General features: G+C 30.4%; 2 protein-coding genes and 1 long non-coding RNA gene across 7 annotated transcripts in view; 1 reads left to right on the forward strand and 2 right to left on the reverse strand.

Annotated features, from left to right (window-relative positions):
• The window catches only part of LOC107473598 (polycomb group protein EMBRYONIC FLOWER 2), a 12,859-nt gene extending 6,973 nt beyond the window's left edge, over positions 1 to 5,886 (reverse strand). For 2 of the 4 annotated variants that reach the window (XM_052257093.1, XM_052257091.1), the window contains exons 1-11: positions 5,589 to 5,885; positions 4,614 to 4,698; positions 4,463 to 4,529; positions 3,212 to 3,330; positions 2,937 to 3,084; positions 2,512 to 2,567; positions 1,753 to 1,855; positions 1,462 to 1,633; positions 1,278 to 1,346; positions 484 to 623; positions 128 to 318 (exon numbers count right to left, since the gene is read on the reverse strand). In XM_052257093.1, the coding sequence (XP_052113053.1) occupies positions 128 to 318; positions 484 to 623; positions 1,278 to 1,346; positions 1,462 to 1,633; positions 1,753 to 1,855; positions 2,512 to 2,567; positions 2,937 to 3,084; positions 3,212 to 3,276 (944 nt within the window). In that variant the 5' untranslated portion in view covers positions 3,277 to 3,330; positions 4,463 to 4,529; positions 4,614 to 4,698; positions 5,589 to 5,885. Of the gene's footprint in view, positions 1 to 127; positions 319 to 483; positions 624 to 1,277; positions 1,347 to 1,461; positions 1,634 to 1,752; positions 1,856 to 2,511; positions 2,568 to 2,936; positions 3,085 to 3,211; positions 3,331 to 4,462; positions 4,530 to 4,613; positions 4,699 to 5,588 lie in introns of all 4 variants that reach the window. The other 2 variants (XM_052257092.1, XM_021135073.2) reach the window with 2 other exon arrangements.
• A 6,919-nt stretch (positions 5,887 to 12,805) lies between these two features.
• LOC107473634 (uncharacterized) lies at positions 12,806 to 13,865 on the reverse strand. 2 transcript variants are annotated; one of them, XR_001589047.3, is made up of 3 exons: positions 13,814 to 13,865; positions 13,440 to 13,541; positions 12,806 to 13,252 (listed from the first exon to the last, which is right to left on the reverse strand). It is a non-coding gene; the product is annotated as an uncharacterized LOC107473634 (long non-coding RNA). The 2 variants fall into 2 exon arrangements; XR_008006147.1 differs by lacking the exon at positions 13,814 to 13,865 and adding an exon at positions 13,660 to 13,681.
• Positions 13,866 to 16,002: 2,137 nt separating this feature from the next.
• LOC107473621 (uncharacterized) lies at positions 16,003 to 16,688 on the forward strand. Its single transcript, XM_016093202.3, has 2 exons — positions 16,003 to 16,429; positions 16,510 to 16,688. The coding sequence occupies exons 1-2, from the start codon at positions 16,003 to 16,005 to the stop codon at positions 16,686 to 16,688; spliced, it is 606 nt and encodes a 201-aa protein (XP_015948688.1).
• Positions 16,689 to 17,597: the final 909 nt, after the last annotated feature.

Consider the following 17,597-nt stretch of genomic DNA (forward strand, 5'->3'; position numbering starts at 1 on the left):
TAAATCAACAGAAAAATGAACTAGATAGTGCAACAAAAAGTTAAAATAAATAAATAGCAAAGAACTAGCACTTGCAATCCGCCCCAATTATTCATGGAAAAGAATCTTATGAGAAAATGGTAATTACCGGATGATACGAGATAATGATGGCGATGCTAGTGCAGTTATGTTTGTATAATGGGAAGATTTCTCTTTAGCCCCACATTGTTGGGCATACATTTTGATTTGCAATTGCTTTGATGTACTCCTTAGAAACCCATTCTCAAAATTATTTGATACTTGAACTGAGATGCTCTGTTCCTTATATCGAACACCATACTGCAGCATTAAAAAAATTGTAATATGGCACATCTATCTTAGTTGGAATGGATAAAAAGGTTTGAAATTGCTAACATAAAATAGTACAGTCAGAATAGAATATGCTTTAATAATCAGCACAAAGAAAGAACAATAAAGACAATATTAACTCTTAGCACCACATACCTTTAGAAAACAAGGATGCAGATCAACAGTTGACACAGCCTCAGCTTGAAGTCCCAGTCTTAAATTTGGAGATTCATCCCACGACTGAAAAATTTTTTCCAGAGATACTTTCCCACATAAGCAGTACTGTCCATCTCTTGCTATCAAGCACAGAATAAAATGAAAAGAAAAGATGAATTCTAGCACTGGAGTGATCAAGTTCACAAATTACCCATTTCATTAAAATCAACACAATTTTTTTGTTTGAGGAAGGGGAGGTAGAGGAGGTGTAAATCTGTTACTACACCTTGAAACATTGGACTTCTTTTCTAAAACAAAATCACTACAACAAGGAGAATATAATTACATAAGAGTTAAGAGGATAAGGATCCTTGTTAACAAGAAACAAAATACATAAATAATCAATATAGCAAAGGTGAACAGCCCCTCAACATACCTGTAAGAGAATTTGTAAAATGATCTATTCAATCTTATGATCTTTAATAAACCATTAGTTACAAATCATTTCATTTGAGAATTAGGATATTATTCTTGTCAAAAACCAAAATAAAAGCTTATGCTATTAAGTGCAACATATATGGGTTGTTTATCATCTCTTACACACATCAAGCCTCAAACTAAATTTTTAAGCACTTGATTGAATAGGTTATTATGCAATGGGGTTTGAAGCGTGTCACTGTGTGTGTGCACGTGTTGTGTGTCCATGTGGCTCAACTAGCAGTAAGGTCATATCAATATGGTCATTCACAACTAAATTTCACATTTCATCTGTAAGCAATAAAAGCATATCTCACATTCAGATGAACTTGGATCCAAAGGCATCAGGCTTGCATTGACCCCAGATGAGGAATTTGGGTCCTCCACTGCAAGTGAAACAAAAATTAGTAAGAATTATATTGTACTTCATGTGTGCATGTGTGTGTGTGTGACTGTGTGCACGTGCATATTATGTGTGTGATTAGACAAGCACATGCATACCAGCTGTGAAAAACAACAGAACAAGTGACCCAGATTTAGCTGTCAGAGCTAGCCTATGAATGTCGGGGAGCAAAAAGTTTGCTTTGAGGTGAGTATCACCAGTATCACCATCAACTTCAGAAGGATCTCGAAGGATGAAAACCCGACCAATGCGATATTCAGCAGAATACCTCTTTGTTTTTGTAGTTAAAACACGATGAAGCAGAAACATTTATTAGATAAAGTATATGAACTAAGAAACTAAATAGTGAGTAATATTTATTAGCTCAGAATAACATACAGAATTCCTACCTCGGCATCCTCATCCTTAGAAGCCAGCCTTGCTAGACAAATATACAAGGGAAACGAAACTTGAGTTTCATCTGTATCACTCAGTAAAGCTGTCAATTGTATCCTAATATTGAAATGTAATTCATCAGTATCACAAATAAGATACTTTACCTAGGTAGAATGAAAGAAAATTAGGCAAAACCAGACAAAAATTATGGCTTAAATGAAATCATTACAAACTACATAAAATTCAACCAAATGTATAAACAGGTACATATCCATAGCCGAATATGAAGATTAAAAATGGGATCACAAGGTTTACATAATGTACATCTCATTTATCTTTACATAGAATCCCATGCTAGAAAAGATTACTAGTTGCTCTTTGAGAAAGCATGTCATATGTCTGCAAGAACTACTCAGACACAGTTGGAAAATCCTCATCCCATTTTACTGAGACCTTTGGAGCTATACCAACACTGACTTTTAGGTCTTTGTATAGATTGGACAACAAGAAGGTTATGTTCTAATGTTGATTTATGGCTGAATGGTGATCAGACTCACAAACATGAATATCCATCGGTTCTTATTAAATCAAAACAAATGATCAAATATATAGCAACCCAAAACCACTAAATGACTCCTAGACTTCACAAAAGTTTCTGTCTAAACTCAATGTACCACATCCACCCTGTAGGCATATGGCATAAAATCACATCGCATAAATTGAAAAAGAAGGATGTAAATAGGAGAATGAAGACTATGTATGATAGTTCTTACCTCTTCTTTTGCCTAGCCTTTATCTTATACTCCAAACATCTCTGAAGAAATGTAGGCTACACAATAGAAAAGCATATTGTTAGAATAAAACATGCAAAGTCATTGTCTTTAAGGACCAGAAATCAGCATAACATGAGGAACCAAACAGGATAATTTTTTCAATTTTTTTCTTTTTCGCAAAAATAAGAAGAAATATTAACAAGAGAATGAAATAACCAAGTCTGAGGTAAGCAAGTGACACGGCAACTAGGCAAGTAAACAGCAACTGCAAGAAATCCTTCTAAGACATCAGGATGGGAAACAATAATGCTACCTAGAATAAAATCCACTCTATGTTCATGCAACATATCCGAAGAAAAATTTATAAATAATCACATTGATATAATTAACAATGGCAGATAATTTTAACCAATCAGATGGAGTACATTCCGTAAAGCACGTCGCCGAAGAATGTTGTAGAATTCTACGGGCTTGCAATAAACTGCAAAACTCTCTTCTGCAGCAAGCTCCTCTTCAGCAGATAAATGCCCATGAGCATCTGGATAGCTTATTTGATTTGTGTTTCTGGAATATCTGCACAGGCAAACAGATATAAACATTGACTATGCTGCACCACTTTTCTGAAAAGACACCTGCATTTGTTTCTCTAGAACAGGAAACTACCAAGAGAACATCAAAGAATGGTCATAAGAGAACATACGATGTTTCGCAAGTTGCAACAGGAAAGCCTGGCATCGTTAAAGAAGTTTCAGATATATATAACATTTATCTGAACCTTAATCTTTGAAACTTTCTCAAGCAGCAAACCTGCAGTTGAAACTGCAGCAAGAGATCATCACAACCACGTAACAGATTATAGTCCTCATTTATAATAAAAGAAAATAGACCAAATATTTAACCCGCAAATCTATTTTCCATAAAATCGCCTATCCTATTTGAAATTGAATGTTTTCTGTTGTTTATTGCCACTGAACAAAAAGTTTGGATACCACAATAATTTCTTTTTTAACATAAACCATATGAAATCCTGATCACTTGAATGTAGAAAGTAGAATTACCTAATATGATTCAATCACTAAAAATCTTCGTATACTATTAAAAAGTAGCAGATTAAATGCGGATTTTGCTGCAAATTTCGGTCAAATTTTGTAATTTTGTTTTCTGCACTTTTTGCTGCGAATTTAAATCCGCAGCATATGAGTTCATGGATAACTGTTGTTGTGAATTTTCAAATTCACGGGTAATTTAACTGTGAATTTTGTCGTAAAAAACCTGCGAAATCCGCAAATAATTTCATGAAAAATCAGACAATTTCGTCGAATTTTTTTGCAAATTTAGTTGCGAATTTTTTCGCACATACTAAATTAACAACAAAATCAGCAGGTACAGGTGGCAACAAATTCCACAAGTAATACATTCATAGCGAAATTCGCAGCTAATTTTTGCAACATACTCCAAAAATTGCAACTAACTTTTGCAGCAAATTTTGCAAATAACTAATCGGCAGCAAAATTCACAAGTAAATCTGCAGGTAATAGATTCGCAAATAAAATTCAAAACTGAATTCGCAACAAAATCTGCAGCTAAGGATAAAATGAAAAATTGATAAAAATTTTATTTGTAGGTAATATCAATAACAAAATCCGCAAGTAAAATTATCAACAAATTAATTTGTAGATAACTTCCTCCTTATTCATTATGATTAATTTGATAAATCTATATACAACTACTAAAATATAAAAATAGGCATCAACAATCAACATTCAAGTAAATAGATGAGTAAAAAAACATTAAAACTAACATAGGTAAGTCTAATAAGTATCAAGCCTGAAACATCAACTAGCTAAATTGACATTATACTAAGATAGACAATATACTGTCCAAAGAAAAATAAACTATATAATATGCAAATACGACATGTTTACTAATCATCAGAATCTTCATACTCAACCTCCTCGTCATCTTCGTCAGCACTTTCATCAGTACAATAATCAGGTCACTTGATTCACTTCCATCACCTACATCATTTTGCAAATGTGAAGAAGTTGCTAGTCCTAACTTCTCAGTTAGCAAATTCAATTTACTACATCATAATCACTTACTTGATTGTAGATCAATCCACAACAAGGGTAACTTGATTGTTTTCTCCCTCTTTTCCTTGTAAAAATTCTAGTTCCTTTCTTCTGACTAGGGAAACAATAAGGGTAGCTAAGCAGCTTTCATATTGCTTAGTGCACAGAACATGTAGCAAGGTAATATAACATTGTGTTGCTTGATATTTACATAGTATAAGAACAAATACTTGAATAAGGATGACTGTAATCAACTAAGTATTTATTTCCTTGTTATTTAAGACAAATGAAGGTTATTCGAACTATGGCTCTAGCTTAAGTCAACCCAAAGAAACCTCAATTTGGATTTAAAGACTTGAATAAAGATGACTCTAATCTGCTAAGTATTGTATACTTAACATGAGAAACACCACATGTAATATGATGCAAGAATTATGAGGCATTAAAATTTTGGTGAAATGGTAATTAAGATGGGAAGGTGAGTATTCATTGTTGTCACTACTCGTTACATTCGAGAGAAAACAAGTCATCATAGTTCACAGATACAATAAGGAAGCAATAAGAAGAAACAAAGTAAAGGCAAGACAACAATTTATATTTACAATTTCCTAGTCTAATCTAACACTTCTAAGTTCCTACACATGATGAATTACTATAACATCAGTATTTTCTAGTCACACTTCTAGATACAAAGAGCCATAGGCATTTCAGAAGCAAAGTTCAATTGCAGTGGAGAGTGAAAATTCTCGGCATAACTTCTCTGACTCTAATCAAGAAACTCTAGTTCCGAAAGCAAGGAAATAAATAACTGTGTAATGCAATCACAAAACCAAGATAACCACAAGCATATTTTTGCAACGCATAGTGCACAGAACATGTTTGATGAAATTCCCCACATAAAAGAGGGAAGAACAAAAACAGCACAATCAATCTTAATACTAACATCACAAGAATCAATTAGTATAGAATAAAAACAATAATATATAAGATGGATGGAATAACAACCTTTGATGAAAAACAAGGAAGGAGCACAACAACTGGAAAGGGGGACGGACCGGCGAGCCTACGGCGGCGGCGGCGGCTATGTAAAAGCGAGAGACAGACAACGCAACGGACCGGCGATCCTGATCAGCGGATTCGTGAAAGCGAGAGAGACCAGGCGGCGGACCTGCGGGGCTGCTCGGCGGTGGCTTCGAGATGAGGAGGAACGCGGCTGAGGAGGGACTGGAGAACCTCGTTAGGGTAAATTCTCTGATTGAAGAACCATTTTCATTTGCTTTTAATTGAAACTTCTATTTTCTTTTAGAATATAAGATTTTTTTAATTAATTTTTGAAAAACTTTATCAAATTAATATTATAAAAATTAATCTACCTATGGCTATTAAGCAAAGTTAATTCCCAAATCCTCATTGGATTGGTTTGGATGAATTTTCAGAAGTTCTTAAATAATATTTTTAAAAAATACATTTTAAAGATCGGATGTTATTTTATATTTGAATGTAAACTTCTATTATCTATTAATATCTATTAGAAGAAGATCCATGCAATCTACGGTTTGAAAATTTCTGTTTCCTGTTTTAATTTTCTTTTGTTCAGTTCTTTAAATTGTCACTTTTTACAATAATAAAAATATTTTTATTGTTTAATTTTTTAATTAAAAATAAAAGATTTATTTACTCTATTACTATTTAAAATACATAAGTATTTTTTCTTAATTTTTTATAATTTGCAGATTTTTTTCAATTAGGATTATTCATTCTTTTTATTCTTATTTTTTAAAATATTCTTTAAATGTTAACATATTATTTGATGAGCACTTTTAAAATTGTCTAAAGAGATTACATTATATCTTATTCAACTTCATAAATTATACGACAATGAATACAATTTAAAAATATAAATAACATAATTCAGAAGATAAACATGAATAAGAACATTAACCAATATAATATAGGAAGGTTATCAGGTGTACCGGAACACCGATGTTTTTAAAACAACTGGAACACCGGTGTTCCTAGGTACACCTGATAACTTTCCTAATTTATATATAAAATTTTTTTTAATTTATTGTGTTAAAATAATTTATTTCTTAGATAAAAAATTTACTTTATAAAAATTTAAATGGTCATTTTTCAATGCTAAGGGTCTATAAAAAACAGAAGACCGAAGACATAAAAAGATGAAAAAAATGAAAGAAAAAAAATACATGTCCAAAATCTCTTATTATTTTTTAAGACGAAAGAAAGAAATAGGGTAAAAAACACAAATAAACCAATGGAGGATAGTTATTACATGAATAAGCCAAATTGAAAATTGATTCACGAATGAGCCAAAACATACTTATACGTAATTCGAACCTATTTGGTTCGAACTCCAATTGCATATAAATCGAACCTATTTGGTACAAATTTTTTAAGAAAAAAATACTTTATATCTTTAATTGTCTTAGTTTTTTAATCTTAAATTTCATTTCGTTTCAATTTACTTTTACATTTTATTTTGTGTTAATTTTATCCTTACTTCAATTTAATTAAAGAACATTAAATTCTAATAAAATAAAACTAAAATTAAATAAAGTTAAATAAAATAAAATTTAAGAATAAAATTAAAATAATATTCAAATTGCATATATAAAGTGTATTTTTAATTTAATTCCAATATTTAACTATATAATCTCTAGAAACAGCCTAAAGAAATATACACGTAAAATATAAAAATTAAATTTTTATTGACATTAAAAAATGTTTGTAATAAATTATATATTCATTGAAATGGAACAAATTTAAAATGGTGTAATATATACGAAACAATTATTTATTATATACAATTTATAAAAAATATCTTTAAGACCAATTATAAACTTCTCTAAATTATAGTTAGTGTACTCTTCTGATTTCTAATATTACTTGTACTTTAGTTATCACTTATTGTAATAAAAAATTAGGCTTTTTTTTAAATATATTAGTCTCTGTTTAGTTTTAATTTTCTGCGTTGTTAAAAAATGTTTCTAAAATCAAATTCTTTTTAATAATTGCGTTTTGATGTTATTTAATTTCCGCATCATGTCTTGCTTAATTTAATTCATAGACTAATTTATTCCCATGTGTGTTCAACAGACATTTCCTTTAAAATTTCTTAAATGAAACATATTCATCAATTACAATTCCATGCACGTAACATATTCACACTTATTCCTTAGTAATTCGAACCAATTAAGTTCGAATTATGAGATAGCTCAATTCGTGTGTAATTCGAACTAATTAGGTTCGAATTATGTGTGTCTAATTCGAACCAAATAGGTTCGATTTATATGCAATTGAGTTCGAACCAAATAAGTTCGAATTATATATAAGTATGCTTTGGCTCATTAGTGAATCAATTTTTAATTTGACTTATTCATGTAACAACTATCCTCCATTGGTTTATTTGTGTTTTCTACCCAAAGAAATATAAAGATAAATACAAGGCTTCTTTTGTCTAACTTCTATTAGTTTCTACAAAACTCTTAACTATTGTCTTTTAATTCGAATCCTAGCTTAAATGAGAGAGAACAGTAGAGGACTTTGTTTTTTTGCTTTACCTTTTATTTATTTATTTATTTTGCTTTCTCTTCTATTCTTTAATCTTAAATATTGTGAAAGTGACTTTTTTTTTTTACTAAATATAAAGAAACTCGAATTAGCGACCTCTTAAATGAATATAAGGAGATTATGCCATTTGAATTGTAACTCATTAGTATTGTGAAAGTGACGCTTGGATGAATACTCCACAGCTATTAAAATACACAAAATATAATCTATTTTTAATATACCATTTGAAAAATAAAAAAATAGTATTCCAAAAATGATTCCTAACATGTCTCTAAATTTTTTTAACCTATCAGATTCAACAAATCACGTAATCTTATACCACTACTAAAAATATCTATCCTACCCACAAAAGCATAAGTTAAAGAATAATAGGACTGTAAAATAATACTAAAAAGAAGAAAGTCAACTCAAACAACAATTTCAAAAAATTAAAAATGTATTTTTGTGTAAAAAATACAAATTTCTAATAACCTCATAACACTCTAGTCTAGCTCTATATTAAGATTTAAAAAACATGAATTCTTAAGGGTGTTTATAGTCGACAAATACTCTTTTTTTTTAATTTTTAACCATATTTAAATTTTTAAAATAATCATAAATCCTAGTGGACCAGCTTATGACACAATGAATTATTTTTCAAAATGAAACAGGTAAAGCAATAATTTTAATGGTTTAAAAGAAATTGATATGAGTAATATAATTATGTAGGGACTTAACGATCCTACAAATAATTAATCGAAATCACAAAATCAAAATACAAGAAAAAAAAACCCTCGTATTAAATAGCAATGCAACTACAGAGATAAAATTCTATTTACCTGTAATAGTTAACCTAAATTTTAAAATCAAATATTTGAACTGATGCTTAGTGTCTCTATATAATCCTTAATTTGGAACAATATAAAAGAGTTTCATCACATATACTTGAATCTCTGACAAAAGTTTTTTGAATTTATGAATTATAGGCCTCCGAATTGTATCAAATTTGGTATCACCGACAAAAAAAAATGTATAATTCGCACACATTAAATGAAATAGCAGCCAGAAAAAAAAAAAACCTCTTACTATAAAATAGAAGACAAACTACAAAGAGCCAAACATTATACAAATAAGATTTCCAAAACAAACAAATAAATCCAAAAATAAATTAAAGTGAAAATGAGATAAAAACACAACATGCTAAATTTTACATATTATTGAAGAATTACAAATACAATAAAAAAAACACCTTAAATTAACCTAAGAACCATGCATTTAAAACAAAATAAGATTAGACCATAATATATTAAATGAGGCATGCTTTGAACACAAGAACTCACAGATTCTTCAATTATAACTCTATTAGACTACAATTAATAAAAAAAAAAACTCTATTAGAAGACAATACAATGAACTAGAGAAAAGTGAAAAAACTCTTAATCAATCAATGAATATTGCCTCTATTTATAAACACATCTCAATTAAGAAATTTGAATTTTAAAATAGATAAACTCTTTATTTTGGAAGATAAAAAAGCAAATAATTTATAAAAATTTGTAATTAAACATTTAAATACATGGCAATGAACACAATACAAACTCTGAATTAGTATAAATTCTACTAACTTTTGATATCTAATGAAAGATCTTTACTGCTGCTATATTACTAGTAATCTTCTCTCTAAACTGTAAGTTAATAGCAACAGATATATAAATAAAAATGTGTAATAAATATCGCGTGATAGAGGAGGAATTGAAAAAGATGAAAGATAATATGAAATAATAAATAAGACAACAGAAGAAGAAGAGATGAACAAAAAAAGAAGAAAGAAGCAAGAGAAAGAGAAAGAAAAATAAGATAACAAAAACAATATGAGGTGATACTAAGAGAAAAGCAAAAAAATAATAAAAAGAAAAAATATGCATAGATGCAAGGGATTTATAGACTTAAGTAATGAGCATATCCTGTTTAGTTTAGATATCATTATTTTAGTAGGTTTTTAACATATTTAGATTTCCAATAAAAAAATAGATCATATTTCCAATAAAAAATATCACAACTTAATATCCTTTAAAAAGACACACTAAATAATGAACAAAAAAAAATAGATACACATAAAATGATTATCAGCCTAATAAATATAAGGTAAATACAGACAAGCTGAAGCTTCTCAATTGAAATTATAATTTTCTATTACATTATAAATTACTATTTAAATATAAATTATTAAAAATAAATAAGATACCATAACCTACGCTTTAGTTAAACACCAAGAAAAAATAGGACATTTATAATTCAAAAAGTAAAAGAGAAAAAAAATGTGAAACAAAACAAATTCAATTATTAGTAAGTGATGGCACAATTTAAATTCTTAATCTAATTATTTATTTAGACTATTATTAATATTAACATCATCAATCCAAATAAAATAATTATCTATTTTTCTAATAAAGTTGAAAATTCAATTATTAGTAAGTGATGCCACAATTTAAATTCTTAATCTAATTATTTATTTAGACTATTATTAATATTAACATCATCAATCCAAATAAAATAATTATCTATTTTTCTAATAAAGTTGAAAATATATATATGGTATAAAAATATTTTTAAAGAAATACAATGGTGATTACAGTAATAATTAAAAAAATAACATTTTAAATTATATAAATATACAATTATCTAAATCAATCAATAAATATTGCAAAACCATACAAAAGAGAACAAACTCAACATAAGTTAACTCAATATCCTTTAAAAAAACGACACTAAATAATAAACACAAAAAAAGTAGAAACACCCAAAATTATTTTTAATAGAAAAAAAACATAAAAAAATGCATAAAATTAAATATGATTCTCAATTTCCTTCTGCACAAACTTCAGAAAAGGAAAATGTTCATAACACTTATAAAATCAACATGGACCTCATATAAAAATAATAATCGTCATTCTTTACCATTACAGAAACAGAAAAGAGAAAAATAAATAATTAAATCAACAAATAAAAAATAAAAAAAAGAGAGTAAGCTTCATAAACAAAAATAAAGAAATAACCATAAAGATATGAAATATGTCAATCATCAATACAAAAATCTTATAAATAATGTCAACACCATAGAAAAATTACGAAATAGCACAACGAACAGTTAAACACAAATATCCAAAAGTTAAAATTTTAGATCAAATTTTAATATGTATACAACATATTTTAGTATTTAATGTAGAACAGAGCAGATTCTCAACAAAAAATATAAAAGCGTAATCTCTTTTAAAAAAGTAGATACACGCAATTTATTTAAAATATCATTACTCTAATACAAATTTATTTATCAACTATTTTCTTCTATCTTTATAGTAGATTATACTCAATAGCATATTATATTTAAAACACTTATTAAACTGCTTTTCTATTAACAAAAATTCTATGAAGAGTCATGTCCAATTTGACACTACGTGAAAAGATAGGATAAAAATAAATAATCTCACTGAAAATCAGTTAAAAAAATAAATAACAAAATAAAGAAAACAAAAAAAAAACAAAACTAAAAAAAAATAAGAAAATAATTAAATATGCATGGATACTATACTTAGTTTCTATAAAAGAAATTGAAGCAATAATTAGAACAGTGAAAAATGCATATTTCAAAATATTAGGACTTACAAGTTACAACCAGCACCATACTACAGATAAAAAATAGTAGTACGTAAACTATGTCAAATTATAAAACACAAAATAAGAAAATAAAAAAGTCTAATTACTCTAAACCACCAAATAATAAAAAGGCAGAGTACTGATCGCTATTTGGCATTTTGATAAATCAATACTTAATACAAAATTAAATCCACCAACCAAAGAAATAAGGATACTAATATTTTCAAAGCGACATTAAAATATGCCAATATAATATTGAAAGAGTTCAATGCGTAAAAGAGAATTAGAACTAAATATGTATTTTCACTTATCATAAAAAATTAAATATTATAAAACCACATAAAAGAGAACAAATTAAACATAATTTATATAAAAATAAACAAAAAGAAATATTATTTATCTTAACTTCCTTGCAGAACTTCTTTTCCCAAGCTAGGAGCTCCTCCAACATGGAGGAAAGGATGTTTCACTAACAGCCTGTTTGAATACCTTTAAATGATGAAATTAGAATTCAATTCCATCAAGAAATGAATTCCTAAAGAAATGGAATTCCATTCTATAGTTTGGAACAACTAACTCATTTAATGAGATAAAATTGAATTTCATTGTTTGAAATGACTTGTTGCTGAATTATATTATTTTTCTAAGACATTTTTATCCCTCAATAAATATTAAGTATAATTTTATTTATCAATTAAATTAGATAATATAATTATATAAATCACTTATAAATAAAATTGGTCTATCACAATCTCACCAATTAGATCCATATCACCCATGAAATCATGATAGGTGGAATTTTTTTAAAAATGAGAAATTTAAATTATTTAAAGAAAATTAATATCTCATAACTTTTTCATTTTTTTTTTCTAAAGGCATCAGTGCTAGGACTACAGCCAAGTTTGTCATAAATAGCATAGTCTACCAAATAAGTCGCCTTGGCACACTTTATAGCATGGTATAAGCAAAGATATTGGCGGTCTATGAATACCTGAAAGTTAAAACATTATTTAGTAGAGGTATTCAGTTCGTATTATTGGCATGGCTTTATACATTATAAGAATCTGATGATATACATTATAATATACAACTAGACTTCAATAATATCTGACTGATGCTTTTTAAATGTTATCTGCTTCACATCACCACTTGCAGATAAACTATCTCAGTTGCCAAGAAAGCAGCATTGAGAATCGATAAACAAATTGTTATTTGACAAAAACAGGAAATGGAAACAATAGTATAGCATCAGAAGATGGCATGATGTTGATGTAACATGGAAGTAAACAATATATCCACTGAAGCACATCACAACAGCAGCCATATAAATATGCATTAATATACTAGACTTGAAGGTGAAGCAAATAACGGTAAGAAGACCTTCTGCACTAAAGGAGTGTTTTTGTCCTTTTGTATTTCAGCAACAACCCCTTTAATATCCATACCTGCATTGACCACCAATGGTGACTCTCAAAACCTTACCTACCACTCAAAACCAAGTAACCTCAAATCTTAAATACAATAGTATCTGTAAAAGAAGCTAAGTTTTAACATATTGCAGAATGCCAGAAACATGCTTCAGCAAAATCATTTGCATGACAATAATGAAGGAATCATGAGTTAGAATCATACCAGCACAAAAGGCACGAGGCGAGCTGCTATCGACCAAGACACATTTAACCCTCGGGTCCGATTCCCATTCATCCAGATAACTCTTATACTTCACATCCATTTCTGCATCATCCCAACTCAATATCAAGAGCAGAAAAACAATTACCCTACTTAATTCAAAAATGTGATAAATTAGGGGTAAAAAAATGGGATCAAGAGCCCAATTTTTCCCCTTGCCTACAAATTTCAGCACAACATTCCGAATTTTTCATTCTTCGGGTTTCCAGAGCCTAGTGAGATAATCAGTAAGCTGAAGCTCCAAAATGATCGAGTAACAGTTCAGAAGCGAATCCATATACGAAAAGAATAAAGAGTACGAAGAAGCAGAAAGAAACCTAGGTTCAAGGCGTTGAGAGCTTTGGGACGATCGAGGGTGAGAGGAAAAAGGAGAAAACTCTCTAATTTTAAATAAAAAAATTAATTTCAATTATAATGAAAAAGTGATATATGTCACATTTTAATTATAAAATTAATAATATAAAATAAATAATAGATATATTCTCTAACTAGTATAATAACCGTAACTTATTCAGTCACGTTTCAGTCCACAATAAATTGGGTTAAAAAAAGGAAAAGGGGTAACCTAAAAGCCTTTCACAGTTTCATTCTCTCCATCTTCTCTCTCGTTGGAACTCTAAAGCCCATCTTTCCATTTCATTACCTCCTCGATACCCGACTCTCGCCTTCCTGCCTCGATCTTCTATGTGGGTGTTGTGATCCCGATTCTTTCATCTCCACCGTGTTATCTGTCTTTCTGTCCCTTTTCTCCGTTTCGTTCTGCACGGTGTCGGTGTCACTCTGAAACCCTGGATCTTCGACCCAGCTTTCTTTATCCCCATCTAGTTCGTGTTTCTGGATCCTTTCTTGGATTATACCATCAGCTAGCTCGAGATTTTCGCTCTCTCTCTCTCTCTCACTTAGTGTTTCTCTCGATCTGAAACCCTAGACCTTCATCCTCGGTTTTCTCCTTCGAGTTCCTGTTTTACTGTTTGGGTACATTGTACATCTTGATGGACGGATGGTGTAAAATGCTGCAGTGACACCGACGACAGACATGAAGAGGAAGAAAGGGTTTCTTTGGTTACTCAAAATGCTAGTGCACGCCGAGCAGAATCGGGAGCTGGTCCAGGTGAAGCGCGGGGGCTGGTGACAGAAAAAAATAAGCGAAGGTGTCTGACTTCCATCGACGTTTTCTATCCCAAACGACTCCTCAGAATAATATTGGTATCATCAACGTGTTTTTCTATGGTTTGTTTGATTTTATTTCAAATAAATGCTAATTTACTAATTTTTATATTGTGATATGTTGGTGATGTATAAGAGATCAATTGAGGACGTTGCTAATTTCGGACAGTTCTACTAGAAACAAAAATGGGATCAGAAAATTTGCAAGAAAGGGAAGTTAAATAATTTTTCTTCTGACCTATTTGTATATAAATTATGTTAACTTGTGATCGGTTTTTTTCATTTTGCTCACCAATTATTTGGGTGATTTTGCTTCGTTGTACTTGTGTTCAGGTAGTGAATGAGACATGGGGTTCGAGTGAGAAGCATGCAAGGGACTATACCCTTACACAGGGGCTCTCGGGACAGCATAATTGATGGTGCAAAAGTAGAAAAACGCTACATTTACTTTTAGCTTTGATTTTAATGAGTAAGTGAGAAGTTTTTTGGTCTTTATATTATTTTCTTTTTAGTCGCCATTGTACATGTACATACTTTTTGCTGTTCCTCTTGAAAATACTCTTTTATTTTACATTTTTTATTAATTATTTTTTAGAAATTGTGTATTATTTTTTCTTATCATTTGTTTTAATGAAATTTGCAGCTTATGAGTCCTTTTCCAATGCTCTCATTATCCTTCAACACAAGTCTCCTGTAGTTAAGATATCATTTTATTAGTTCAAGACACTATTTATTTTGTTTTTTTTTTTTGTCTTGTATTTGGCATTGCATATCTGAGTTTAATGTGCTGATTTTGAGTTGTTGTCAAGTTATGTTCTTTATTTTTCATGTGAGTTGTTCCTCTTTCAAAAGATTTTTTTTTGGCAACCAATATGCATACATTAAGTTTGATTAATAATTATGTGCACACTATTAAAAAAAGTACATTATGTGCTCACTATTAAATTATTTCACACTCCAAATGGCCATAACAAGATTCTACACCAACTCCTAATTCATATGATTGATAATTAGTAATTAGTATCTAATATTAGTTTATTTGGGCCAGCTTTTAACATTTATGTGTGAACCTTGAAATTCTGGTCCTGCATTGAACAGGTCTAGTATTGATGAATAGCTTCGAGTGGTACTCGCTAAAGGTCATTTTAAACAGTGTTTTAAAATAGCGGCCACGGCAGCGCTATGGCAGAATGGCGTGGCGGGATTTGGCCTCACTTTTTTCGAATTTTTCAAAAAAAATTGGGGGTAATTGGGTAATTTTGCAAAACCCTAAATGAAAGAGTAACCCACGTTCAGCCGCTGCAGTTCAAAAATGAGCCTTCCTCTCTGAACGTCCAAAATGGCTCTTTTTCTCTGTTCTCTTCCTCTTCTTCGAGTGCTTCGACTTGTTGATGGGGAGAAGAAGCCACCAATGGGTTATATATATGAAGCAATGGAGAAGGCAAAGGAATGCATCATGAAAATATTTTCTAATGATGTGAGCAAATATTCTGAAGTTTTTAAAATCGTTGACAACATATGGAATTGCCAACTTCATCGTCCGTTGCATGCAGCTGGTCATTTTCTGAATCCGGAGTTGTTTTATGATAATCCTCGCATTGAATTGGATTTAGAAGTTACAAAGGGATGGTTTGAGTGCATCACTAGATTGGTGCCAAGTATAGCTGTGCAAGAGAAGATATTGGAGGAGCAAACACTATATAAGGCCGGCTATGGACTTTTTGGATCATCCTTTGCAAAATCTCAGAGGAAAAAGATTTCACCCGGTAAGATTGTTATAAATTTTACAAAGCTTTATAAATTTAGTTCGATTAAAGGCTTAGACAAATTTATTTTAATTTTCTAGCATTTTGGTGGCGAACATATGGGCATGAAGTTCCAAACATGCGAGACCTTGCTATCAAGATCTTGAGCTTGACTTGTAGTGCTTTTAGATGTGAGCGCAATTGGAGTATATTTGAGCATATTCATACTAAGAAAAGAAATAGGCTTGATCATGAAAGGATGGGAGTTTGGTCTTCATAAAGTATAACCAACAACTCATCGAGAGGTACAAACTTAAAGATGAAGTTGACCCTATTGCACTCAATGACATTGATGAGTGTAATGAGTGGTTAGTGGGAGAAATTGGGACTGCCACCTTTCAAGATGATGATAATATGGATGATGATGCTGATTTGGTTCATCAAGATGACAACACTTTGAGTTGGAACCTTGTTTTTGAAGCAATGGGAGGACATGAGCCTATGACATATATAATAAACCACTATTTTATGGTTTATCTTGTGCTCAATTGAGTGGTTCTTATCAACTCTTTACCCACTTATTCATATGATTTGCATGTTTTACATTTTCCTTCCTGATTCTGTGCTATGATTGAAAACATGATTCTTTGGTCTTAATTTTTCTATGTTTAATCCTCTCTTATTACCATTCGATGCCTTGATATGTGTGTTAAGTGATTTCAGAGATTACAGGGCAAGAATGGCTTAGAGGATGGAAAGTAAGCATGCAAAACTGGAAGAAATACAAGGAACCGAAGGAACTGCTAAAGCTGTCCAGCCTGACCTCTTGGTACTAAATCGACCATAACTTGAGCTACAGAGGTCCAAATGATGCGGTTCCAGTTGCGTTAGAAAGCTAACATCCGGGGCTTCGCAATGATATATAATTTGCTATAGCTGCCCTGAAGTTAGGTGATGCGGACGCGTAGATAACGCACACGCGTCGCATCTGCGAATTTCAATCTACGCAAACCCGTGGACGACGCCTCCGCGTCACTTTGCCGCGACCTGTACGAACCAACAGTGATTTTTGAGCTATTTTTGACCCAGTTCTCAACCCAAAAAATACAGATTAGAGGCTATAAAATGGGGGAATGCATCCATACTAGATACAACATACATTCATTCATAATTCACACTTTTCATAGTT

This window comes from Arachis duranensis, chromosome 2, assembly GCF_000817695.3.
Source record: "Arachis duranensis cultivar V14167 chromosome 2, aradu.V14167.gnm2.J7QH, whole genome shotgun sequence".
Lineage (NCBI taxonomy): Eukaryota > Viridiplantae > Streptophyta > Magnoliopsida > Fabales > Fabaceae > Arachis > Arachis duranensis.